Raw genomic sequence first — 27,433 nt, 5'->3', positions numbered from 1 at the left:
GCGGAGCATTTATAAAACCTCCCAAATTCAATCTACTGCCTTTTTCCAACCTTCAGGCTTTTCACAAATGAATACAAAGCCTCTGACTGAGAAAAATAGCATTGTAGTGATTCAAATCCCACCTAAGTCTTGGGAGTTATGAGAGTCAGATTCTGTCAGATAACAAGACTTCCCATGCACTTGGTGGTAGAAAAAGCCTGTGAAAAGTACTTTTTTTTTTATGTTCATGAGAAAGCTCTACCATCCATCAAAATAAGAAAAGGACCCTAGGAAGCTGAAAACTACCCTTTGTCAGTCACAGTATCTTAACAAAAACAGCTGTTGGCAGAGTGACTTGCTTCTTCAAATACATTTGAAGTTATAGGGGAAAAAACCCAAATGCCCTCTCTCAAATATAATTATAACTGGATTATATTTTCAAAGACATAATCTCACCAATCTTCCCTACTACCGAGAGTTAAAACTTAAATGTTAAATAAATAGACCCGTCAGATGATTTGGACTATGAAGAAAATATTGTTACTGCATTTTAACCATCATGTGTTAAATGAAATATCCTATTGATAATGTTGCCCCAATGTAACATACTTATGTGTATATACATGGCTTTTCAGAGTAAGTAATAGGATTTTGAGCATTAGAAATCATAGGTACTATGTTGCCTGGTTCCTGCAACAATCACAGACCTATTAAAGTCTAGGAAAAACCTGAAAGAGCTAAAAGTGAGTCAACATTGGCATACATTGGGCATTAGCCAGATATCAGCATAGAAATGGCAAATTTTCCATTTTCTTTCTCTTAGAATTCTGTCTTGGTCTGGAGTTGTGGCTCAGGGGTAGAGCACTTGCCTTGCACATGTGAGGCACTGGGTTTGATCATCAGCACCACATAAAAATAAATAAATAAATAAATAAATAAATAAAGGTATTGTGTCCATCTACTGTATTTATAAAAATGGAAACAATCTACACCATTTTCTCCTCCATATAGTATATCATAAATAAGTATTGATGTTATGCACAGTACCCTTAAACTTCTGCATACAACTTTTCCTTTAAATTTGAGATGTAAGAAATCTGGTGAAAAAAGTCTTACTAAATCATTTCCTGAATATACTGAAGGCAAGACTCATGAGGTTGAACATAGACCCCCATGAAATGGGCTAGCCAAATGCCCCCCATTTCAGTCAGCACTGTAGTCCCCTTCCTCATGGTGGTGGAACCCTGTTTTCTTGATATAATTCATATACACATATACAGAACAAAGACTTTCATGCAAATGAGCTATCCAATTTGAATAGGCAAGAACCTGGGAGGAATGAGATGGACATCATTACCCTAGGTACATGTATGAAGACACAAATGGTGTGACTCTACTTTGTGTACAACCAGAGACATGAAAAATTGTGCTCCATTTGTGTACTATGAATTGAAATGCATTCTGCTGTCATGTATAACAAATTAGAACAACTTAATTAATTAATCAGTTAAAAAAAAACCTGGGAGGAAATAAGAGAATCTTCTTACCTAGTTGTCCTCAAGAAAGCTTTTCAATTGTGACCTCCAAAAGATGAAGGGAGGGTCAGCCTCAACAATTACACTGTTGTTCAGAAGTAGTCTGCTAAGATTATTTGATTCTCAAAATTGAAACATTTTAGGGCTCAACCGGATTTTGAGGAATGTCTTGTGCACCTCTATCTGACTGAGAAAGTCAAGGTCAAAAGGATGAGGTGACTTGTCCTAACTCACAAGCAGTTCAGCAAGCCATAAAAGACAAGTTTCCAGGATCTCATTATCCAACATAGACTCTCAGTTCAAAGGATTCTTCCCCTACAAAGATTTTCCTGAAGTTATCTCCCTACCCCCACATCCCTTATCGCTCCCTCCTTTGCGCCTCCAACTGTACCTGTACTCAGATTACCTAGTACTTATCACTGAATACATCGATAAATTGTTTGCATGCCTATCTCCCCTATTAAAGTTTGAGGCCATCTAAAGGTGGAACTGTACCTTCCTCATCTTTTGAATCTCTAGGGATGTGTCTGTGCCTGGTGAATAGCAGCCCCACCATATGAGTCTGTTGGACTTTGTGAGAATAATTTCATAAGGCCTACCTACCATTTGGAAGCCTAATCGTTTCTCTTACTATTTCCTTTCATAAAGTCTTTCTTCTCCCTTCAACACATGATTGAAGCTATTCCTGGTTGTCTCCTCCAAATGAACCGCTATCCTATTTAGGTCTAGAAAATAGCTAATTTTTTCATTATTGTTGTTATAACTAGAAGTCCTGAGGAATATGGGATCATTGTAGCTGAAAAAGCCTGGTAGTTTAGTATAGCTGAACCAGAAGTGACATGAATCCATGAGGCACACAGACACAAGCCCTAGTCTAATTTCAGGGGTCTCTGGCCTCAAGGGCTCCCAGGATATAGGGTCCCATAGGCTGTATACAAAAACCAGTAGCTGATCCATATCTAATCACCACCTGAGACTGCCCAAGGGGAGCCCTGAATTTCCAGGGTCAGTTTACAACAAGCTGTTTCTCTAACTGCCCCACCTCCACCCAGAATTTCTCAGAACAAGCTGTAGGTCAAATTCCCTGAAGCTACTTAGACAAAGGTGGAATACATGGCTTTAGGAAAATAACAGCAGGTGGAGACTTCTTGTGGATCTCTACTGCATACACTGACTTACAAGAAAAATGTTCCACCTACATTCTACTTCAGTCACATTAAACATTTATTTTCAAATAACCGTGAGCTTGAGATTTTTCTTTGAAATTTTTTGGAGAGCAGATATCACTAAAAATCTTAGTTGCTATTTACAGGGAAAGGAAGCCTGCCTCACCAACACCCTGAATCTTCTTCTGGCTCCCCTCCCTCTCCCAAACACACTTTTTACCCCTGCTCTAATCGAATACCTTCAATTGCTTTAGAAAAATATTAACCAGATGTTTGGTGAATAACAAGCTCATCGAGAATGCATCATTCTGTTTACAAAACAGCCAGCCAGAATAAAAGTAAAACCCCAAAGACAACAAAGCACATTGGCACCTAGCTACCAAAATCCAGAAGGCATTCCTCATGGTAAGTATCCATAGAAGCTGTCTTTAGAGCAGCTGATGGCAACTAACATAAAATGTCGTGAAATACAGGAAAAAAAAAAAAAGGAAAGGAAAGTAATGGCATTCAATTTGCTACTCTAAGAAAGAAAACACACATAAAATCACACAACCAAAAAGCTACTTACCCCATACACTTCATTATAAAACAACAAAGCATTATTTCTGGCCCATAAGTCAAATCTCCTGTCCTAATGGTTCTCTCACTCCCTTTTTCTAGACAGCCCATCCAACATCTACCAGAGCAGTTTACAAACCAGGACAAAAAGGACACCAGCTGCTTGTACCCTTTCTTCCCGGCTAGGGCTCCTGCTTAGAATCCTATCTGGGGATGTCAGATTTATCAAATAAAAAACACAGGGCTCCCAATTAAAATTGAATTGCAGATGAACACTGAATATTCTTTTAAGTATGCCCCATACAATATTTTCTCTGGCAGTCCTCTCCCTGGTGAGTTGAACTAAATAAACTCAAATTCTCCAAAACCCATTTTATCTACTTTACCACAAAGTCCTAGGCAGCCCCCTCCATGTAATTCCTGATCAGTCAATCAGTTGCCCAGAGTGAAGCACAAGGTACTCAAAGCACCAGCTTACCTGACCAGCTACAAGAAATCGAAGGAAGTTGACTGTTGGAGAAGGCAATTTTTTAATTCCATAGCTCCTCCCACCAAAAGCTTCACACCAATCACTTACCTTATCAACCACTCCACCTTCCCACCCACAGAAGCAAAACTGGACTAAAATATGTCCAAGAGATCTTTTCTGATCTTGATGCCTGCTGGAGCTCCCTCTTTAGGTTAGGACGCAGAGGGGCATGGTGTGTGACTCAGACCTCTAATTTTCTTCTATTTTTGTGGTGCTGGAGATAGAATCCAGGGCCTTGTGCATGCTAGGCAAGCGCTCTACCACTGAGCTGCACCCCCAGCCTGCTTCCAAATTCATACAACAGCTTTTTTCAAAAAAAAAAAAATTGTAGCTGTAGATGGACAGCATGGCTTTATTTTGTTTATTTTTATTCAGTGCTATGGATGGAACCCAGGGCCTCACACATGCTAGGCAAGCACGCTACCACTGAGCTACAGCCCCAGTCTGATAAAATAATTTTTGAGCATATAAACTGTTACATGAAGATGAGGCTTTTATGTTTTTTAAGTTTTTTTTTTTTTGTGGTGTGAGGGGGTGGCAAGGGGCAAGTGAACATTTTCTTTTTCTTAGACCTGTCTAGAATACTGAATTTCAAGCACAAGTCATCCATTATAGTCCAGGAAAATGATTGATTAGCATCATGTTTCTATAAACACATAAGATCGATGCAGGTACATATTCAAAATATGCAGATGAATAACCATTATTTGCATAGATATCTTTTTCAGTCAATCTTTGATTATTCATATTAAAAGAGAGGGAGAAAAGTTGAGGGGCATGGCTAATTCTAACTAATAAAGTAATATATTCTGGGAAAAATAGCAATTCATAATAGCCCCATATTTCTGAATACAATTTTCACAAGAAATGGTGATAATGAACATTTAGGAATCAATTGCTAGACACAGTCCTGAATTTATTTTTTATTAAGAAAGCAGATGCTTCCACTGGAATTATCAAAGATTCAGGATTAATAAGGTCAGAATGAATGAAATTGTACAATGCTGTGGAAGTTGAGATGTCTAGAGACAAATCATAGAAACATTAAGTGATAAATCTGGAAAGGCTCTTGGAAATCTTTTAATCCATTATTCATCAGAGTATGTACAGAGACCACTAGTTCCAGAGAGGATTCTCAAGAACTAGGTCTCCTGGTCAAATAGGTAGAAAAAAATGGTGTACTGTCTTGCTCTAGTCTGATGATATGCAAGAGCATGATAAAGGTTCTCACATCTCCTAGGGGAAAGAAACTTGTTTACTTTATTAACCCAGAATTTTCCAACATTGTTCAATAACAGAAACTACCCCTACACCTTTTCATCAAAGGCCGGTTGACATCTCTCCATAGAATACCCTTATGAAAATACTGATCTAACTCACCTTCCTCAGGGTACAGGTAAAGAAAGTGAAGCCTAAACAAAAGTGTGTGATGTTTATAGTTTTCTTCTCACTTTCATTTTGACTTCTCTCCTAAATTGAAAAACAGAGTGAAATCCAAATAATTGGATCTTTCATTGAAAGGATACTTTTGCCTATACTTCATCTCTCAAAAAATAACAAGGTGGATATTTTTTCCTATGGTTGCTACAAAATAATATCCCACAATCATCCTGCCAACACCCCTTTCTGAAGCTGTAAATTTCATCAGATCTCTCCAAATGGCCGCTGTCTTTCTTCTTTTGTTTAAAGGCTTCACTCAGGCTACTCCTGAAATAAAAACTTCAAGACTTCTCTAACTGGCTTTCCTATACTATGACTTCTTTCCCTTGAAACCAAGCCAGTTATTTTAGGTTTTCCATGACTTAAGGGTCTCAAGTGAGTTTTAGCTGTACTAAAACATAGGAAGTGGGAAAGTATTTGGCAATCCCCACAATTCCTACATGTTTTAGTTATGCACTAAGCTTAAACATTGGGGTTTCTACTTGGCAAAATTAAATTTCCTGTCTCTAAGTGAAAAGAAAGTTTCAAACAAGAATTTAATTTAGACAAACATCTTACAAAGGTGTAAGAAGAGTATCAAGTGAGAAAGTCACTGATTATTGTTCAGATTTAAGTAATTTATCTCTGTGGGGCTCAGCGTGCTGCTGAATAAATTAAATAATTATGTCTCTATAGCCAGCCACATATCCCTCCACCCAAAGGTTATGTAAAGGGCAGATACAATTATTGATTTACCACTGCATTTTGAAATCAGGAACACAAAGATGAAAACCAGTTGCTCTTGTGCTAAACATGAGTCTTCTTTCAGATAAAGAAATGAAAAAGCAATCATGATACCAAAATGCTTGTTTACAGGGTCTTGCTAAATTCCTAAGAGTGAGATCATATTTCAAACCCCTAATAGAGCCACATATATTCACTTTAAAATAAGCATGTTCCTTATAATCCTTTCCAACTGCCAAACTAATACCAAAAAATGCAGTTTCCAAGCAGAACATTTCACTTGGTGGCACGGATTGCCATTAAAATACTTTGAGACATGTACAAAGTCTACATTTGTTAGTGATAATATATATTTATCACCAAAAAGTCTTATTGAGACCTTCGTGTTAACTTGTTATTAAAACTGTAGGCAGTTTAGAGTATTGCACAAACCCCCAAAGAAAGTTCCAAATTCCAGGCGTTGTGTATTTAAATAAGTTGGCATTTTTAGCTAAGTGATTCTTTTTAAATGCATCGAAAATTAGGCCAACTTATGGTCCATTTTCGTTTTGTAGACATGAAAACAAGCAAATTCTTTCTTTTCTAAAAGTAAAGATCTATTCTGCTTGGCCTGAGTATCTACCAAGTTGCTTTAAGATTCATTCAAAGTGTGTCTCAGAGATGTGAATAGAATCTACAAAGTTTTAAATGAAACTGTTGAAATTACTTTTTTTTTTTAAATCCATGTGTTTTAAAATGATTCTTTTCCAGTCTAATTTGGTAAAGCTTTCAGAGGAACAGTTAATATTTGATGATGATGAAACTGTACTCAGTACTCAAAAAACTAAACAAGGCCATCTACAAACAATGTAACTAGAAGTTGGGTTATTTTAACTAAAGTGATTACGGGAGGGTTTTGTGTTTTAAAATAAATCAATCCCTCAACCATTAATTCTCTGCCCTTACAAAGAAGAATTTGAAATATGACCACTTTCAAAGAATGCTTATCTCTAAATCCAAGAGAAGGACAAAATAAAGCAAAGACCAGATAGAGTTCATTAATTAGCTTTAAAATCTATCAATTGTACTCCCTAAATCAGTTTAAACAGTAGGAACAAGATTTATTAGAAGATAAGAACACCTGGAAAAATGTGGCATTCTTTCAAAATGTGCATCCTTTAAGTACAAAAGGGTTTCTCGGGTCATTTGGGCCATGATGATCATCTAATCAGTGCCTTTTAATGAGTGGAATCTTTGGTTTGGTGAGAAAAATAAAACAAAACAAATCTACACAAGCTCCATTTTCCCATTCCTGAAAATCAGGATAATATTAGAAAACATGTCTTTCTGAAAAAAAAAATGAGTCTGTTTATGCCTCTTATATAAGGTAAATCAAATTCCAAGCTAGGAAAGATTTGATAAAGTAGCTGCAGTAAAATAAACTAGGCAGTGTAAAATATCAGCATGTCAATCTTTTACACTTATTTTTCTACTGAAGGTAACCAGAGCATTTATTTGGCTTTAGATGGTTTCATGTTTCATTGCCTTTATATACTAGCATATAAGGTCAAATGACCCCTCAGACTTGAACTAATGCAGAGTATTTATGAGTGCTGTAGAATAATTGTATATGCAGTTTTAGCTCATATCCCTTGTCATGGGACAATTGTTAACACACATTTAGAGATCATGTTGAGATCCCTGTAAAATTATGTTTTCCATTAATATCATAAAAGCACTCATCATAACAAAATTCATTTGAGAGATAATTAGAATACTGTGTTCTGGTTTGCATTTTCTTCATACCATTTCAACCTGTACATTAGTATCTTACCTCATTGTGTATTTACCATGTGCCTGGCACTGGGAAAAGTGATGTAATATGCATTATGTCATTTATTCTTCACAATTTAGGAAAGGCCCAAAATGGCAGAATTAAAAAGTAATAGAGCTGGGATTTCAACCTAGGAATTCTGGATCCTGAGTTCACATTTTTAAGACCAGAACTTTATTGCTTTGTAATATTTAAAAAAATATACAAACACACGTGTGTGTGTGTGTGTGTGTGTGTGTGTTGTTTATGGACCTTTATTTTATTCATTTATTTATATGCAGTGCTGAGAATTGAACCCAGTGCCTTACACATGTTAGGCAAGTGTGCTACCACTGAAACAAAACTCCAGCCCTGCTTTGTAATATTTTGATAGAACTAAACTGAGGAACTGGTTCAAATATTTCTACTGTCTGAGCCACGTTTTTCCTTCTAAGATTATTTTATGGCTTGAATGTTAGGTGTCCCCAAAAGCTCATGTGTGAGACAATGTGAGACGGCTCAGAGGGGAAATGATCCAGTTGTGAGAGCCTTAAAAAAATCAGTGAATTAATCATCTGATGGGATTATTTGAATGGGAACTGAAGGCAGGTCGGGTGTGGGTCATTGGGGACATGGCTTTGGGGTTTATATTTGTGTCTGGTGGATGGAGTCAGTCTCTCTCTCTCTCTCTCTCTCTCATCTCTTTCTTTCCTTCCTGATCACCATGTGAACAGCTTCCCTCTGCCACTCTTCTGCCATGATGTTCTGCCTCACCTTGAGCCCTGAGGAATGGTGCCTGCTATCTGTGGATTGAGACCTCTGAAACCATAGGCCCCTAAATAAATTTTTCCTCCTAAAATTGTTTTTGTCAGCTCTTTTAGTCACAGCAGTGAAAGAGATGACTAAAACAGATTATAACAAAGATTGCAATCAACTGGCTGTTTGGTATGTCCAGAAACAATTTAACAGACAAACAAGGCAAGTAGGATATTTTGTTAGTATCTGGGGTCTCAGGGGATTTGAAAATGAATAGACCATGTAATCAAAAGTTAAAATAAGTCGGTTCTGGAGCAGAACAACTACTATAAACATATCTTCTCTTAGCTGTGTCAGTTTTGTGTTGCTTTGACAAAAGACCTGAGATAAACAATGTATAAAGAGGAAAGATTTATTTTGGCTCATGGTTTCAGTCCATAGTTACTTGGCCCAACCGCTTTGGGGCTTGCAGAAAAGAAGAACATCACAGCAAAGGGCATCATGGCAGAGCAAAGCTGCTCACCTCTTGCTGGCCAGGAAGCAGAGAGAGTGATAGAGGGAGAGGGTATGTGGCCAGGGTCCCAATATCCCCTTCAAAAGCATGTACCTAGTGAACTACTTTCTCCAACTAGGCCCCATCCTGCCATCCTGAAATTTCCACTACCTCCCAATAGGGCCATCAGTTGGGATCTAAGCCTTCAACATATGAAAATTTGGGGTTCATTTGAGATCAAACCACATGGGGGGGGAGAAAACAATTTATAATAAAAAAGATACCCCAACAATAGCTCATTAGTAAGTGTCTGCAGAACAGATTTTACCAGTTAGTTTGGGAGAAACAGTGTCAAATTATGAGAAATTGTGTCATGAAAGTTTAAGGAAAACTGCCATGACCTGACAAAAGGAAGAGTCCAGCAACACCCTTTGGAGATTGAGAACCAATGGAGAAAGAAGTGGGGTTTGAAAGAGTTCGTCTGTGCACTTTGTGATCATTACTAAGAGAAGAACCTCTTCAAAACACACTAGCGCCTTTCAGAAGCAGGTTTACTCAGACCACAATTGTTTGAGTACTGTAGGTTTAACACTATCACAAAGTGGACAATGCCTCCAAATAATGACAACGATCAACCTTGTCACCAAAAGTACAAAGTGTCCTGAAGCATTTCATTCCTCTAAGAACACAGGCAAATAAGAACTCACATAGAGTACACTGTCCGCCTCACAAAAGATTGCCCTACCCCCTGTCAGTTTCAGTGGGGATCTGATTTAAATGGCCATAAAGTAGAAATACTTTGAGACAGTATAAAGTGGAGGTGATGATCTGTGGGCCTGGGAACTAGGGTTTGACTTCTTCAGTGCTTCAAATGTAGCTGATAAGCAAGAGTTACATTTATTTGTTTTCTTTTGTATATTGTGAATTTCTTTCCATCCCCATTTTCTTTTTTCCATTTTTTTTTTTACTATTGAACCCAGGGATGTTTTTGCCACTGAGCTACATTCCCAGCCCACTTCTTCCTTTACTTCTTTCCTTTTTAAATTTTGAGACAAAGTCTCATGAAGTTGCTGAAACTGGCCTTGAACTTGTGATCTTCCTGCCTCAGCCTCCTGAGTGGCTGGGATTATAAGCATGCACCACTTAACTCAGCTATATTGTTGCCAATTTCATGTTGGTTAAGTAAACATTAGTCACAAAACTGATGGTTTTCAACTACAAATGAATATGTGGCTACATCATGTAAATATGTCAATAATGTAAACATATAAATTCTATTCTCTAAGTTATCAATTAGGTTTTTCCACTGCTTTTAAAACACAAAGTGTTATAATCATTTGCTGATGACATTAGGGAACTTAGCTCTTAACATAAATGATTAAACAACAGAGAGTGCAGAATGCAAAATTGTACTTATAATTTTAAGATAATATGATAGGGAAAACTACAAAAATAAATCCATTCTTATATGAATCTTTGTAACCAGGCCCCAGACTCTTTATACTCTGACTTCTAGCATATTTATTACTAGGACAAAGAAGGAATAAACATTAAAATGAATGCATTATTTTATTGGAAAGAATTCTTAACCTGGATTCAAGAACTCTGGATTCTAATTACTTTTAGATCATGGGTAAATTATTTTCCAATTCTGTTAATTAACTTCTCTAAGAATAATTCCTGCCTCTACATAGTTTATAGGTAGTTTGAAAGAATATAGGAGCAGAGTAAAATTTAGTGTGCTTTGGAAATAAAATAGTACCAGATGTAAAAAATATTATGTATTTTTCTTCATTACTTCTTTACCTTAAAACTAAAATACTTACTGAGACTTAACCATAAACAATCTGACAAATTATAGGTATTTGTATCATTTTTCTCTCCTACAGATGGTAATATTACATGCATAGTTACTGATTAGATGAATAATATAGGTTATCACATGCCTAGGGAGGAAATTTATATATATAGTGTTAAAAAACAAGGACATATCTCTTATTATTAGAACTAGATATTACTGTTAAGCAATTTCTGCCACCACAGCTTAGTGGTATTGTAGGTGAAAGGACAGAGGTTAGAAAAGCAGATCCAGGTTTTAATCTCATTCTTGCAAGTAAACTAAGAGAAAAGAATTATTACTCCTTTTTCTTTTCAACTGGTGATAAACCAGTACCAACTTAGGAGACTAGTTTATCTAATCAAGAGACATTTTTTTTTAACCATTGTAAGCTTCTTACTTTAAGATTTAGCATAACTAGGGCTAGGGATGTAGCTCAGTGATAGAGCACTTGCCTCATATGCTGGAAGTTCTGGGTTGCATCTCTAGTGCATGTGTGTGAGTACACACACACACAGACACACACATCACTTACACACACACACACACACACACAAAGATCCACCATAACAAAAATTCACTTTAGCATCACAATGAGTAAAATGTTCAGTATCATTTCTTTTATATGAAAAGCATAGAATATATCACCGTCTTTGGTTGACTGTTTTTTTAATCCTAACTTTGCCATGATTACTGCTATATTTTATTTATGACATATATTAAAATGATTAAAAATCAGGCAAGTCAGTTTTTCCTGTGAGGATAAAACAAACAATAGATTGTAAGAGAAAATGCTAGTGGTGCTTAAAATACTATTGATTAATTATAGCAAAGGTATTTAAAATATTACTTATATAAATTGGTGAAATAATACAATTAAATTTCATTATAAAACTATTTTAATTCATTTTTTATTTTTCCTGTTTTGCATCTTGATAGGCCAATGTCTTAGATGCCGACATTGAGCTATGTAAATGTGAAACATGTTTAATATTATATGTATATGTATGTATACATACATATGCACAATCTTTTTATCTTCATGTTTGCTGCATATAGAATTTTGTAGGGCTACTTGTAGCAGCTGACAATACTTTCAATAGAGCTTTTGTGGCACAAAAAAAGTCATTAATCTTTTCAAATTAATAACTAAAAATTTTACTTTTGGGTTTCACATATTTGGACACCAACACAATTCTTACCCAATCAGTCATCTGTCATGTAATATTGCATGTAATGGCCAGGTGATAGCACATGCCTGTAATCCCAGCAGCTTAGGAGTCTAAGTCAAGAGGATCACAAGTTTGAGACCAGCCTCAGCAACTTAGCGAGGCCCTAAGCAACTTAGTGAGAACCTGTCTCAGAATAAAAAATAGAAATAAATTAAAAAAAGTTAGAAAAGACTGCGGTGTGGTTTAGAGATTAAGCACCCCTGGGTTCAATTCCCAGTACTAAAAAACAAACAAATAAAAACACCCTCTATGAGACATTTCTATATGATCCACAAAAATAAGGTTCTGTGGCCAAAGAATTTTGAGAAATATACATCTAAGAGCCTCCTCTAAGCTAATAAGCATTAGGATACTCATTGTAGGGAGAAATATATAGGCTTCCCAAAGATACATAAGTCCTCCAGAACAGATATAAGTTTTCTTCCACCAGATCTGTGTATAAACATACAACCCAAGAAAAAAGCCATTTTGAACAAGCAGCAAGAAAGGAAAAAGCATTCAGGAAACAACATAAAGTACTAAACTTCTGAAACTTTGAAAGATCATCTTTAATTGACATTCTTCTAAATTGTTATAGTTTCCTCTAAGCCAGTGGTTCTCAAATGTTAATGTTCATCAAAATCACTAGGAGGTTTTCTTGAAACACGGATGCCCAGGGCTACCCCCAGAATGTCCGATTCAGTAGTTACAGGGTAGGGCCTGAGAATCTGCATTTCTAGCAAGTCCCCAGGTAAAGCAAGTCTGCCACCACACTTTTGAGAAACTCTGTCCTATCTGACAATGGATTTAGCCATTTATTGAGCATTTTGTTATATTACTGATAATTCAGTTTCTAAAAGGTCATAGTGAAAGGATTTGGATATCTTAATTCTATGTCTCTGACATCAGTAATGATGTTAGCACTCACGTAAAAGGAGGCCAGCCCAGGTCACTAAAAAGAAAGACTGGGCTTTTCATAACCTATTCTACTAGTCCTCCAAAATGCATTCATTTTCTGTTTGCAAAAGTAGGGCTATTAGTTATAATGATAAGTAAGTATATGAGAACTCTGTTTACATGTTGCTTACATTTGCTCTATAAGCTTCTTTGAGAGTGTTTTTCTAAATGTATGCTGTGTATGCAAATTTAAGGGAACAAAGGGTTTTCTAATAACCTCCCCTCAGCTCTCCTGTCAATTTATCCCTTTACCTACTGCAGGACCCCTCATCATCTGAAAGCATTACCACTTCCAATGCCCCAGAATTACATCTTGAAAAATACAAGCTAAAAGGAAGAAAATACATTTTGCATCAGATGAACAAACAAGCCAATGCTGACCACAGCATTTCAACGTGGATAATCAAAAGCTGAAGTATCAATAGATCCCTAACCCTCAAAGCAAGCACTGAATACAAAGTTCACCAATTGCACCCTGCAATAAGGCCATAAGAAAATAATACATCGCATACAGCAGTTTCTCCTCCTTCCCCATCCCCCACAGTGCTGGGGATCAAACCCAGGCCATGCACATGCTACTGCTGAGCTACATCCTCAGTCCTCACTGAAGCAAATAAACACTTGTTTAAGGAGTTCTAAGTATTTTTTACTCTTTCCTTTCTGTATTAAGAATAATCTCAGCTGCTCTTGTTTCTTCCTTCCTTACTTTTTTTGTTTCATTTTTATGATAGATGGATACATAATAATTGTACATATTTATGGTGTCCATTGTGATGTTACAATTCATGTATTTACTATGTAATGATTAAATCTGTGTCACTGGAAGCCTATTTTAAACTGAGTTCCCCAGTTTGCAATATTGGAATGCCTGGAATACATTAACATGTCTAAATGAAAACCATTCAGATACCTTAATAAGCTGCACATAAGAAATTCAGAGACGGAATTATCCCCTTCCCTTGCCGATTTGCTCTTAATAGTAAAACAGCTACATTCTTCCAAAAGGCTTAGAAATGACTTACAAGAAAGATATCTTTCTAATAAGATCATTACAAAAAGACTTTCTCTATTACCCCCCTTTAATTACTATGTGATTTTATTCATTACATTTTCATTCTGGTTTTGTTTCAAATGCATTACTACTGGAGCTGAAGTATGTCAGGATGAAAATCCTTTCTCAATTGGCATCTCCTAATTTTCTTGTTTCCTTCCTTCCTTTCTTTTCTCTCATCCTCCTATATTTCTTCCTCCCCCCCACCCCCACAATCTCTGGCTTGAAAATAACATGATTTTTCCCTATGTGTTTTTCTTGTGGAAGAATAGGAAAAATTGGGGAAGAAATAAACAAAATATGGTATAAATATATTTTATCATTTCAAAGATGAAGTAAATGCCACATGCTACCAAAGTGAGACAAATTTCCAGTGGTGTAAAAAAAATTGAGATTCAAAAGAAAAAAAATGGCCATTTATGATAGAAAAAATCCAACTTAAGGCACACATTTAAATGCCTTTGACCAAGTTATAGCTACAAAACTGATTTTGACAGAGGGACCCTATAACCATACTACTTAACTAGGTAACAGATTAGACATGATGTTAAGCAATATTAACATCACAAACCAGGTACTGATAAATGGTTTACTCTCCCTCCAGAGACAAAATGGTCAAGTTCAAATAGGGAAGATCATTTAGAAAATAAAAGTTTTGACAAACACATGGAATCATTTAATGACTTTTTAAAAAGCAACATCAAGAAAGATGATAGAAAGTATGAGTTAAACTTCTAATTACATCCAGCAGTAAAACTTAACTCTTGGTGACAACTGAAAGCATAGAAATGAAAGAAATTGAAGAGCTTAGAGAAAGTGGAAGATAGTCTTTTTTTTTTTTTTTCTAGATTGCTTGGACCAAAGAGACTGGCTTTGAATTCATGATTCTCCTGCCTCAGCCTCCCAAGCCACTGGGATTATAGGCATGTGCCACCATGCCTGGAAACTACCTCTTAACCACATTGTGTTCATCTACTTCTCAACTCTATCACCAGCTTTCTCTTCCCACTGCCACCACTTAATTTAAATACTTATCATTTCATACCTTCAATATTTCAATAGCTTTCTAAAAGGCCCTTTCTCATTAGTTTCTTTTGCTCTACCAATTTTCTTGCATTGACAGATGTTATCATTTCTCTGCTTAAAAAATGGCCAGATTTCTCAGATCTACAAAATCAAGTCCAAACTCCTCACTGACTTTGCAGCCTATACCTCTTAAGTGCATACTCTATGAAGCTCTATGCTTTAGTTGGACTTAACACTCCACTACCCAAATACGTAAGTTTTCCCTTTGTGTAGTCACCCTCTCTGTTTGCAAAATCTTCATATTCCTTTTCTCAGAATAGTTAAATCAGTACCTCTCCCATGATTGTATCTTTAACTATCACATTTGGATGGAATCCTAGTGCCTGCCCCTCCCCTTGGACTCTTAACTGTGAGCTTGTACCTTACTTATGGCACATAGTACAAGCAATCTCTCACTAAGAGGTTAGGCAGGAATAACATCTTCCATACTTTTTTATTTGGCACAATGCTGAGCTCAGTGCCTAACAAGTAATAGGTTTCACAAATGTTTGTTGAATGAATCATTTCTTTGGGGAATTGAATGTATACAGAACTCTTAGTGGATTTAACAGGACTTTCAGCATTAAATAATCCTGACATTTATAAAAATCCTTGTAGTAAACCACAACAAATAGTCATACAAATTGATGTTGCTGCTTGCTTGTGTATAAAGAGAAACAGAGGCAGTAGGATTCCCATGACCTGCTGAAGGCCACACAAGGAGCCCTTGTTACAGCTATTATTACAGGAAACATTTTCTATGTTTATGCCACTTGCTGATACTGTTTTTCATTCCTGATATTTCAAGGGTTTACATCTGTAACTCACCCAAGAAAGAAGGATTTATCAAGACTACTTTCTAGGCTTCTTTGAAAAATAAGACAATATTCCAAAATTAAGTCTTTCATCCAGTGGGATACTGTGGAATGAAGACGGACATGGTTTCAAGACTTTTCAATTGCATTTATGTTAAGATTAAATTTGTTTTTACATGGAATGCTTTCTTGGCTAATAAAAAATTAAATAATCAGGAAATTATAGAAACTCTAGACATTATTTCACTATAAAAGCTAGAAAAAAGTTCACTTAAGTTAGAGGAGATATGAATAAAACTTAACAGAAAAACAACTTCTGGGATAGGCATTTGACAAAATTTTAAAACAAAAACACAGGGCTAAGGGAGGTATAAAAAATTCTCAAATTGTTACATCAGTGTTAAATATCTTTCACAAATGGGATGAAGAACAGAGGTTTTAAGACAACATGACAATGAGATCTTAAAACAATGTGATCTTGGAGTAAGAGATATTGATAGCACAATGCTATCTATTCACTGTATTTAGAAGCATATAAAAGATGGGTAAAAGTTTAAAGTCACAGAGCAAAAAGGTTTTCTGTTTGCATTTTTGCATGCTAAAGAGAGAAATTAGAACAGCACTAGCTAGATAGCTGGCAAATCATGGCTGACATAGGATTTATCTTATTTAATAATGCACTTACAAGTATTGTGGACTCTACATTTTAAAATTTATGCATAGTTTTCACAGTCTGGAAACTTACCAATTTCCAATTTCAAGTGGATAAAAAAGTTGAGATTGCAAAGAAAAAATGGCCATTTTTTACAGAAAAAAATCCAATTTAAGGCATACATTTAAATATCTTTGATCAAGTTGTAGCTACAAAACTGGTTTCAACAGAGGGACCCTATAGCCATACTATTTAACTAAATAACAGATTAGACATGGTGTTGAGCAATATTACAGAAACTCATCACAAATAAGGTACTGAAACAATGGTTTACTTTCCCTCCAGACAACATGGTCAAGTTCAAATAAGGAAGATCATTTAGATCTTGACAAATATGTTTGTCAATGGCTTTTAAGAAAACAACATCAAGAAAGATGACAGAGGGATGGGGATATAGCTCAGCTGGTAGAGTGCTTGCCTCACATGCACAAGGCCCTGGGTTCAATCCCCAGCACCGAAAGAAAGAAAGAAAGAAAGAAGACAGAAATCACAAGTTAAACTTCTAATTGCATCTAACAGTAAAACTTAACTCTGGGTGAGAATTGAAGGCATAGAAATAAAAACATTGAAAACTCAAGCAGGACTGCAAATCTGGATTACATAGCAACAACAATCAAAACACAAATTTAAGAAGCTGAACTGGTTACACGGTGTAAAAAAAAAAGAAGAAAATTAAAAGATTATTTAGATATAATGAGAAAAGAGCAGATGGCCAAGATTCCTCTGGAATGCATAACACTACAAATCAAGGATCCAATGACACATGGCGAGAAAGGAAAACAGGGTCATTCTCAAGAAAGGTACAAGCAGAAAGCTCATCTCTTAGGACAAAAAGAGCAGTAAGTAAATGATGTTCTAGGAACAAAGTCATGTTCCTAGAAAAACTAATTATTATTTCCAGATGCACAGAAGTAGCTATTCATCCACATTTCACAAAAATCTGGCATTGAGAAAGACAATATTTGCAACGATTTCATATAGTTATGCTAACAGGAAGAGAATTATTTATATATTTCCCTGACATGTAAGAGTTTCTTCCAAACAAAAGAGTTGACATATAATATACAGTTTTTCAAATTTCAGACTTTCAAAATTCTCCTGCTTTATGGGGATGGTATAAGCAAACTATGGTTGCAGAGCACATATCTAGCCCTATCCTGAGACTTTTCTCTCTAGATGCCCAATTGCAACTTGGCTGCAAGATGAAGAGAGAAACTGATCTTGAACTATAATTCCATAAGACACCATTTTAAAATAAATTGTGTTAGTTACAAATTGCTCCTGCAGTGTTTTCAGCTGATCTATGACAATTACCTCCCAGCTAGCCAGGTCATTATACTAATGAGTGCCTAGCAGAATTAGACATCAGAGAATATTATACAATAATAACCCCCCAATCTTGGCCAGCTAACCCAGCATTGCAGTGTTTGGGGAGGAGGGTGGACTATGGTACAGAGCAGAGATAACTCAGTGTTCAGACACTCAACAATTAATCAAAGCTTAATATCACAAAATTAAATAATTTTGTCTAAATATTTAAACACACTGCTTCTTTTATTCCTCCTTTTCAAAACAAAATTTCCAAATGATTATCTATGAAGGAAATATGAGCCTCAATTTAAAATCTTAACCAAAATAAGTTATCATGAAACAATAAAAAATGGGAGGGATTAGGAAAAGGAAAGTTGGGTTCTTCTCTCAACTTTCCCGTCTTCAGTTACAAAAACTGAAGGAGAACAACAAAACTTCACAAGTTATTGTGAATTGTGCTGTTAAATCCAACCTAGATGTCCATCAGTGAATGAATGGGTAAAGAAATGTTGTTTATACAGACAATGGAATTTTACTCAGTCATAAAGAAGAATGAAACATGAAGGTCAATTTACAAGTAAAAATAAATTTGGAGAATGAGGAAAAAAATAACTTATCTAATCTACTGCACGTCTATTCTTCCCCTTACCCAGAGACAAAAGAAAGACAGTGGAATGAATCTGACATAGTTTTCCCACGTACATAGATGAAAACAACACACTGAATTCCCCCCACCATTTACATCCATAAGAATGGGGTCCTAACTAGAATAAGATACATTCCATGCTTGTATAATTATATCAAAATGGATTGTGCTCTCATGTTTAACTAAAAAGGACCAATAAAAGAGAATGAAATTATGCCATTTGCAGGAAAATAGGATGAACTTGAGATATTATGTCAAGCCAAATAAGTCAAACTCAGAAAGTCAAGGGTTTCTATGTTTTGTCTCGTAAGTGGAAGCTAGAGAGAAAAAGTGCTGGGGGAGATGTTATGAAAATTGAAGGGAGATCAGTATAGGATAGCAAAGGGACCAGGGGCAGGGAGGAGGGAGATAAATTTGAACCATCAGGGAATTATATTGGCCAAATTATATTGTAATATTGTGTGTGTATGAATATGCAACAATATGTACCAATACACATAACGGTAGGATTCATTGTTACATATGTGTCATATTGTGTACATGTATGAATATATAATAATAAATCCTACCATTATGTATAACTATAATGCACCAACAAAAATATGGAAAATAAAACTCCACAAAAGTACATCCCAGTGTCATGGAGAACAGCATGAACCTGATAAGAACCAGATGCTCTTGGTTTAGTAAAACAATAGCCCTTTTGATGTTTCCTCCATTTCCTTCTTCTCCATAGGGAAAAAAAATTGGAAGGACATTGGAGTCATCAGGCTCTTTTGATAACTGCATAGGTCATTTTGGGTAAATGACTTTCCCTCACTGGTTCTGAAGTTTCCTCATTTGTAAATGGTAAAAATTTTGGACTGAATGATTTTCTTTCTACAGCCAACATTCTTGTTTTCAAGGTCTGTGAATTATTGTTAGGAGTATGAATACTTTTTAAACTAATTATCAGACTCACTGAGCTTTTGTGCAGCCAATTCTGGAATCAGTCATTGAATGGTTTTCAGAATTTTATTACCATACCCTAAATTTTTTTTTAAGAAGAAAGAAAATGGAAAAAATTTTTCCATATATTTGTGAGCCTCAAAGGGCAGGAGATACATGCATAATATTTAGAAAGCTAACTTTAATTTTTTTTTATTTTGAGGCATTAGTGGTATAATTTAGTGGTAGTGTGTGCTTAAGCATGCACATGGCCCTGGGTTCAATCCCCAGCACCCCATTGAAAAAAATTGTAGTATGAAATAATTTTAGACTTAAGAAAAAATGCAAAAATAATATCTTGAATCCCAGTATAACCTTCACCTAGATCACCCAGAAAACCTATATGACTGTAACATAATTACCCAAACCAGGAAATTAATACTAACATGAGACTTTTAACTAAACTGGAGACCTTATTTGAATTTCATCAATCTTCTCCCTAATACCTGTGACCATGACACATTGGATGAGAACTGGTCAATTATTCTATGGAATGCCTCTCGCTTTGTGTCACGGCAATGAAAGACAAGGAAAGACTAAGGAACTGTCATAGATTGGAGGTGACTAAGGGGACAGGACAAGTAAACACAAAGTGGGATTCTGAATTGGATCCTGGAAGAGAAAAATGACATTATGGAGAAAGCTGGAGAAATTCAAATAAGGTCTTGAGTTAAGAGTCCTAACACACTGTTAATTTCCTGGTTCTGATAACTGTGCTATGTATGGTATGTAAGTTGTTGACATTAGGGGAATCTGGGTGAAAAGTATACAGGAACTGCCTGCATTATTTTTGTAAGTTTTCCTTAAGCCTAAAATTATTTCAAAATAAAAAGTTAAAAAAGAAGGCTGAACTATCAATATATACTTAACTAAGTACAAATAATAATTCCATTTTTCTTTCAGAAGAGGTTTTTGAAAATCAATAAATATCACTGATTTCTACCAGTGAAGGATACTTCCTTTTTAATGTCAGTATCATAGAAGATAGAGTTCCTTAAGTAAAATTTTATTTTCCTTGACTCTTAGACACAAGCATTACTCCTGTGTCTTTGTAGTGCCTCTCTGATGGAGCTTAAAATGGTGCTAAATCTTGTGTAATCTGATGACCCTTGGGATTATGTTGCTAGGAGTCTAGTTTCTGGTAAACTCTCCCTTAGCAAACAGGGATGAGTAAATATTCAGTTAAAAATGGTCAAATTTTAGCCAGGTGTGGTGACACATGGGTCTCTAATCATAGAGCTTGGGAGGCAGTAGTATCCTAAGATCAAGGCCAGCCTCAGCAACTTAGGGAGGACTTGTATCAAAAATAAGAAGCAAATTAGGATTGTGCAGAGGGGAGGGGAGAGGGTGTGGGGATGAGAAGGATGGTAGAATGAGAGAGACATTATTATCCTATATATATGTGTGATTAGACTATTGGTGTGACTCTGCACTATGTGTGCCAAAGGAATGAAAAGTTGTGCTCCATTTGTGTGAAATGTGTCAAAATGCACTCTACTGTCATGTATAACTAATTAAAACAAGTTATAAAAATTTAAAAAAAATAAGAAGCAAAACAGGCTAGGGATAATGAGCTGGGAATGTAGGTTAGGGGTAGAGTGCCACCTAGGTTCAATGCCCAGTACCAAAAAAATAAATAAAAATAGTCACTTAAAAAAAAAAAAACTAGTGAAAACTGCTGTGACTAGAGAGTATACTGGTATCTTGATCAATTTTATGAACAAGGATACATTCCCATCCTTATGCCTCTATTACAGGTTCTACTTGTCAAATGTTATGCTTGTGATCATATGTGATATTTGAAGGCAATGTAGGGTTGATTCATTTGCACTATTTTATCAGTTTGCTTCATATAGGAAAGTATATGGGTTGACATGAATATTCCCTGACTATGCCTGATGCTATGACCTTAACCAGGAAATAACTGTGACAAAACTACCTCAAGTGTGGTGGGCAAATGCAAAGGGTGTTGAATTGTCATAATGAAATAATGACAATTTACTTCCTTCCTAGATAACAGGTGGCTGATACCACATATTGCTTCAAGTATGGAGTTGAAAATTCAAAACACCAGATACCAAAATATTGTTGAAGCAGAATAACTTGGCCATGAAAACAATTGCAAGCGTTGATTTAATTTTTATAGTGATGAACCTTTGTGAAATCCAAGGGACATTCACTAAAAATACCAACTCAGATCAACTGCAAACCAGAGTTATCAAAAAGTTGGCATAGGTCTGGGGCTTTATCTCAGTGGTAGAGTGCTTGCCTGGCACATGTGAGGCAGTGGATTCGATCCTCAGCATCACATAAAAATAAAATAAAGATATATGTCCATCTAAATACTAAAAAATATTTTTAAAATGTTGGCATAGAATGGATTAAGTGATACTTTGAAGGAAACTTTTGAAATAAATTGTGCCAAGCAGACCAAGCAACTGAATCAAAAACAGCTGCATACCAACATGACATGAGACTCTTCTGTCTCTGGAAATTAATCTGCAGGCTGCACCATCTAGATTTCTATCTGAAGATGAGACAACTTTCATCACTAAACACTCAACATTCATGGAGTGATGGGCATAGCACTTCAGCACAATTCATAATTAACCTTCCAACTCACCCTTCTCATTTTTGTAACATTCCCTCATTATGAGGTGAGTTAAAGACATTGTTATCTATTGGACCTATTATGAAGGCAAAGGACCATCATCTGATACAATAGTGAGTGCTAAAGAAATTCGTATAAAAACAAAAGCTGCAGCTCCAAACTCAACAAATGATTGCTTCAGTTATTTAACCATTCATGGAAGAAGAAATAGTACACAGATGAATTTCATGGTGTTTAAATTATACAAACTCAAGAGGGGTAGTAAATGGTGTGGTAACTATTGAGGTATGTTTTTTGTGTATTATAGCTATGACAGTGGCACTACCCCATAGGTCAATTACCCTCAACTTGCCATAGCTTTCATGCATATTGTGGAGAAGAAATAATAGAAAAGGGAACTACAAAGCTTTTGTGTAGACATGGAACTCTGATGAATGTGCTATCTAAGTGGCAAATTAAATAACTGTTTCAAAGACTCTGTATATTTGAAAAATTAAGTTTTTCATTAAAATTTGAGGATGTAAGGATTATGCAAATTATCTTTATCCATGTGACTGGCCATCAGGATATTAACACAATGCACAAATTATTTTTTAAAAAAACAGATACTGTGAGTAGACAGCTTATTTAAATAATAAAGTGGCTATTTATATCCATTAGCTGTTACCTAGTCTCTGAATTAAACATTTTCTAAGCTTTAAAGTGCACTATGCATTTTGAAAACAAATGCCTTCCATAATATTTTCTTTAAAATATTTAGTTTATAGAACTCTTTTGTCTAAAACCATGACCTAAAGTGTATCAATGCTTAGGGGGGTCACATATCTCCTGCCACATTCTGGGATGCCTACAAAGACAGAATCTACAAAGAACTCTGTACCAAAGAGAAAACTACAGAAACAATGATACTTAGTGAGAAGAACTGTTGTCATACTCATAGCAACTGAATTTTGGCATAGAACATGAATTTGTAGTTTTCTATAATAAATTCTAATTAAATAAATTTTTAATATCTTTATTTTTTTAAATTTATTTTTATGTGGTGCTGAGGATCGAACCCAGTGCCTCACATGTGCAAGGCAAGTGCTCTACTGCTGAGCCACAACCTCAGCCCCACTAAATAAAATTTTTTGATGCACTCCTTAAAAAACATTTAGTTGAGGGGCTGGGGTTATGGCTCAGCAGTATAACGCTTATCTCACACATGCAAGGCCCTGGGTTTGATCCTCAGCACCACATAAAAATAAATAAACAAATAAAATTTTAAAAACCATTTAGTTGATAGAACATAATGTTTCATTTAATTCACTTTTGTAGTGATGCATGGTTTTTCATTTGTGTTATGTTTTTGGCATTCTCACAATTGATCATGAAAATAAGGTGGAAAAATTGTTAGGTAGAATGAGATGAAGTCACTCAAGGTTTGTAAGATTCAGGAGCCCAAGGTCAAGTACAGTTGTGGGGTTAGGAGTATACTCCAGATCTTCAGAAACCACATACATAAAGTGCCTAGTGCAGTGGACCAATCTGAGTATGAATGGGATGAAAAAGTTGCCTTTCCCCAACCCTGACTAGTGCACTCTTGCACGTGGAGGCACTGCTTAGTCCTACAGTAGTAGATTGAAGTAATATACAAACAACTGTAAATGAAACATGAATGACCCCAAAATAAAGAAAGCAAAATAAGTCTTTTAGTCATAATGTATCTTGCAAATAAAAGGAATTCTGAGATTTTCAACAGTAGGAATTACCTTTACCATAACAAGTTTCCATTCTTGAACTAGAATGATCTTCAATAAAAACTAAGAACTTGAAATAAGTTAAGAGTAACTACTGAAGTGCATTTTGAATATCCCTAATCTGAAAATCCAAAGCGCTCCCAAATCCAAAACTTTTTGACACCAACAAGATGTCAAACATGGAAAACTCTACAACTGACCTCATGTGACAGGTTATAGTCAAAATGCTGTTGCACTAAAAATACTATATAATTTCATGCTTAGACTTGGATTCCTCAAGATATCTCATTACATACATGTGAATTTTCTACAGTCTGAAAAACTCAGAAATCTGAAACACTCCTGATCCCAAGCATTTCAACTAAGGGATGCTCAGCCTGTCGTATATCATTGGAGAAAATGTTTTCTGAAGAAACTTTCACATGAAAGAATACATCTCTATTAGCCAATGCCACCATAAATAAAAATGTTAATGAGGTAAAACTGGTCATGATGAGGGTAAAACAATATCAAGAAATTGAAAAGTTTCTTGTTAAGCTTAATTCATTTTAACATATTTTGAAAAAACATCTTGAATGCATCATAGAAAATCTTATTAATTAAGCCAAGAATCCATTACTATTTTTTGCTCCTATGCTTTGATTTTGTACATCTTTATCCTTAATTTAGGGATAACTATGAATAAAACATGAAAATCAATGCATCTTCTTGTTCTGCAATCATATATGTCCTATTCTACATAATACCTCATCTTCCTCATATTTTGTTTATACTCCAGTATAACATTAAGATTTGAAGAACTTGGTTGTAGAACTTTCCTTATAAAATGTAGTCACAAATCTGGATTTGGTCAATTAGGTATTCAAGAAGAAAATTAAATGAACCTAGTGAGTTTATTTTGTTTTGTTTTGCAGTGCTGGAGATGGAACTCAGGATCCTGTATATGCTTGGCAAGGGCACGACTGAGCTACATTGCCAGTCTGTGAGCCTAGTTTTATAGTTATGTCTTTATGTTAAAGGTTCAAAATATACTTTTAGTAAAAATCTTCTAAATGCCATAATTTTCTTCCTGAAAAGTAAGATTTTCACCTTATACTATTCCAGTCTGGCTTTGTCTATCCTCTAAAAACTGGTCTCTGCCACATGTATTTTTATAGTATGGATAATCAGCTACATTGTAATTTGGTAAAAGCTTCTCTAGGTTATATGAGGATTTCTATTACTGTGTTCAAAATCTAAATCCATTTTTTTAAAAAAGCTATCTATTAGCAAAACTATATCTCTCCTACAAAAATTCTTGTATCTATCTTTATAAGGGGTGAGTGACCTTTAGACTGGCTTATTTCTATAAGCACAAAGTCTACATTCTGTTTTAAAAAGCAAAACTTACCAATTCCATGCTGTTATTAATTTTAAACATTTCACAGCACATCATATTTTGAAAAACATAGAAATCAACCAATTTAAATTACGTGCATTCAAATGGTGCTCACCTTTAGAGAATCAAAACAGGCTACCACACGACCATTTTCCACATGGCAAACTCTTGGTGGATGGGCAAACTTGCAATCTGCATCAGGTCGAGAGCAAGTTCCTCTCTGAAATTCTCTGCAGACTTCTAAAGTCAGCCACTTGGTATCACGAATCAGGGCAACATTGACAGCAGTCATATTGAAAGCAAAATTATAATCAAGTGCACCCTCTTTAGGAGAATATCACTATGGATTGTTAAAGGACTAAAAATGAATTAGGGGTAAATGTGAAAGACACCAAGTTGCTTTGGCAGAATGTCTATTTGTTAGCACTTAGGTTTCCATTTAAGTCAAATCTGATCTAGTCAAATAAAAAGTCACTCATAAAATCAAAGTTGTATCAGAATAACTAAAAATCAAATTAGAGACCAACTCCTAAGAAGGCAACTGTAAAGCTTATAGATAGTGAATGGTTTATTTTGTTCCTTTGCTGAATTTGCCTCAAAAAACTGGCAGGCTTTCAAAAGAATTCTGTGCTGTCTAGTTGATGTTTTCAATTATTCTTATAAAAAGCATATGCTGCTTGCTGCCCTTCAATTTGTGCAAGGGTCTCAGATCAGGGAGAGAACAGTTTTTCTCCCTATTTCTTAGTTCTAAAGAGTAAGACTGGGGAAGATGTTACAACCCGAAAACCAGCTTTGCTGCAAAATCGAGGGGCGAGAAAATGACTAAGAAAACTGCGAATCACAGAAAAAAAAAATGGACAAGTTGCTGACAAGTGAACTACAAGCACGCCAGGTTTTGTAGGAGGCAGGGAGCGGGGAAGGGTGTGGCAGGGAGAGGGGTTGGTAAAGAGACAGCTCTAGAGTAGAATCCAAGCAGCAGAGTTTTCAGAAAAGGCACTTTTCAGAACCTGCAAGAAAAAAATAAATAAAATTAGCTAAAATACTACAATGCTTCCATTTCAAACTCTAAATTTGGAAAGAAAAGTAACCATATTCTATTTAGAACAGGAAGCATCTACCTACTGACGGTGCAACAGAGTACAGTCAGCTCTTGTAAATAAAAAGGGTATTTCCCAATGTAAAGCTATGCACAGTAAACGAAGCAACTGCTTAGATTTGCTGCTGTAGTACAAAACTGGGCAACAACCCAAACTTTTAAATGTTATTATGTTTTACCTGGTTAAGGTAGAAATTCATTTTGGTGTCCACTGTGCAGAAAATGTTACAGCTTAACATGACAGTCCCTTATGCATTCATAATCCACTTGTGTGTCTCCAGTTTTTAGAGGCTATCATCAAAAACCTGTCTTTAAACTAACTTTATTATGGTCTGATTAAAGGCTTGACCTTTAATCAAGCTCAGTGATAGAGCATTTGCCTAGCATGTTTCAGGCCCTGGGTTCCATCCCAGGCACCACCAAAAAAAAAAAAATTAAAAATTGATAATTTTTTTCCAATAGCAATAGGAATTGCTAAGAAAATTTAAGGTGTACTGAGAAGTTCCTTCTATGTGTATTGAAAATATAGTCATTGAAAATTCATAAAAGAGTCATGACACAACTAGTTGGAGACTCACTTTATATGAGGTAGTGTGGAGAAATGAAATGTAAAATGTGCTTTGTATAAAAAAATTCTTTGAAAAGATCCCATACTTTTTTTCTCATGGGAATATTGTTCTTATGAAGGGAAATCAGAACAGCTCAGAAGATATTAGCATACAGATATAAGTGAGACAGAAAGCACTGTTCAGTAATATATTAAATATTGTGCAGCTTTAAGGTTTGAAGTTTAACCCAGTGTCAACCAGCACCAGTGTCAAGCAACTCAGCTGAGAAGATATATGAAAGGTTAATTTACTGGCAATAAATCATCAACATGTGCCAAAATACCACTGAAGGAAAAGTAAGCTCTGAGTACCAGACTAGTCAAGTAATTGTTAAAGTCATCAAGTGGAATTAACGTTCTTGAAAATATTTCATTTAACCTTTTGAACAATACTTTCAATAAGTTTACAGAATCTGCTTGTCCTTTCTAAATTCTGGAG

At 35.5% G+C, this 27,433-nt stretch overlaps 1 protein-coding gene across 10 annotated transcripts in view; it reads right to left on the bottom strand.

Annotated features, from left to right (window-relative positions):
- Positions 1-27,433, bottom strand: part of Mbnl3 (muscleblind like splicing regulator 3) — a 124,616-nt gene that overhangs the window by 44,683 nt on the left and 52,500 nt on the right. For 8 of the 10 annotated variants that reach the window (XM_046467859.2, XM_046467897.2, XM_046467850.2 and 5 more), the window contains exon 2: positions 25,407-26,298. The exons of 1 other annotated variant lie outside the window; for it this stretch is intronic. In XM_046467859.2, coding sequence (XP_046323815.1) covers positions 25,407-25,583 — 177 coding nt within the window. In that variant the 5' untranslated portion in view covers positions 25,584-26,298. Of the gene's footprint in view, positions 1-3,624; positions 3,647-25,406; positions 26,299-27,433 lie in introns of those variants that run through there. One more of the 10 variants, XM_046467957.2, reaches the window with a different exon arrangement.

This window comes from Marmota monax, unplaced genomic scaffold (genome assembly GCF_021218885.2).
Source record: "Marmota monax isolate L192 unplaced genomic scaffold, Marmota_monax_Labrador192_F-V1.1 WCK01_AAM20220418_F8-fsc00054, whole genome shotgun sequence".
In the NCBI taxonomy this organism is placed as follows: Eukaryota; Metazoa; Chordata; class Mammalia; order Rodentia; family Sciuridae; genus Marmota; species Marmota monax.
The sequence above is the reverse complement of the archived record's forward strand: the minus strand, read 5'-3'. Positions and strand labels throughout refer to the sequence as shown.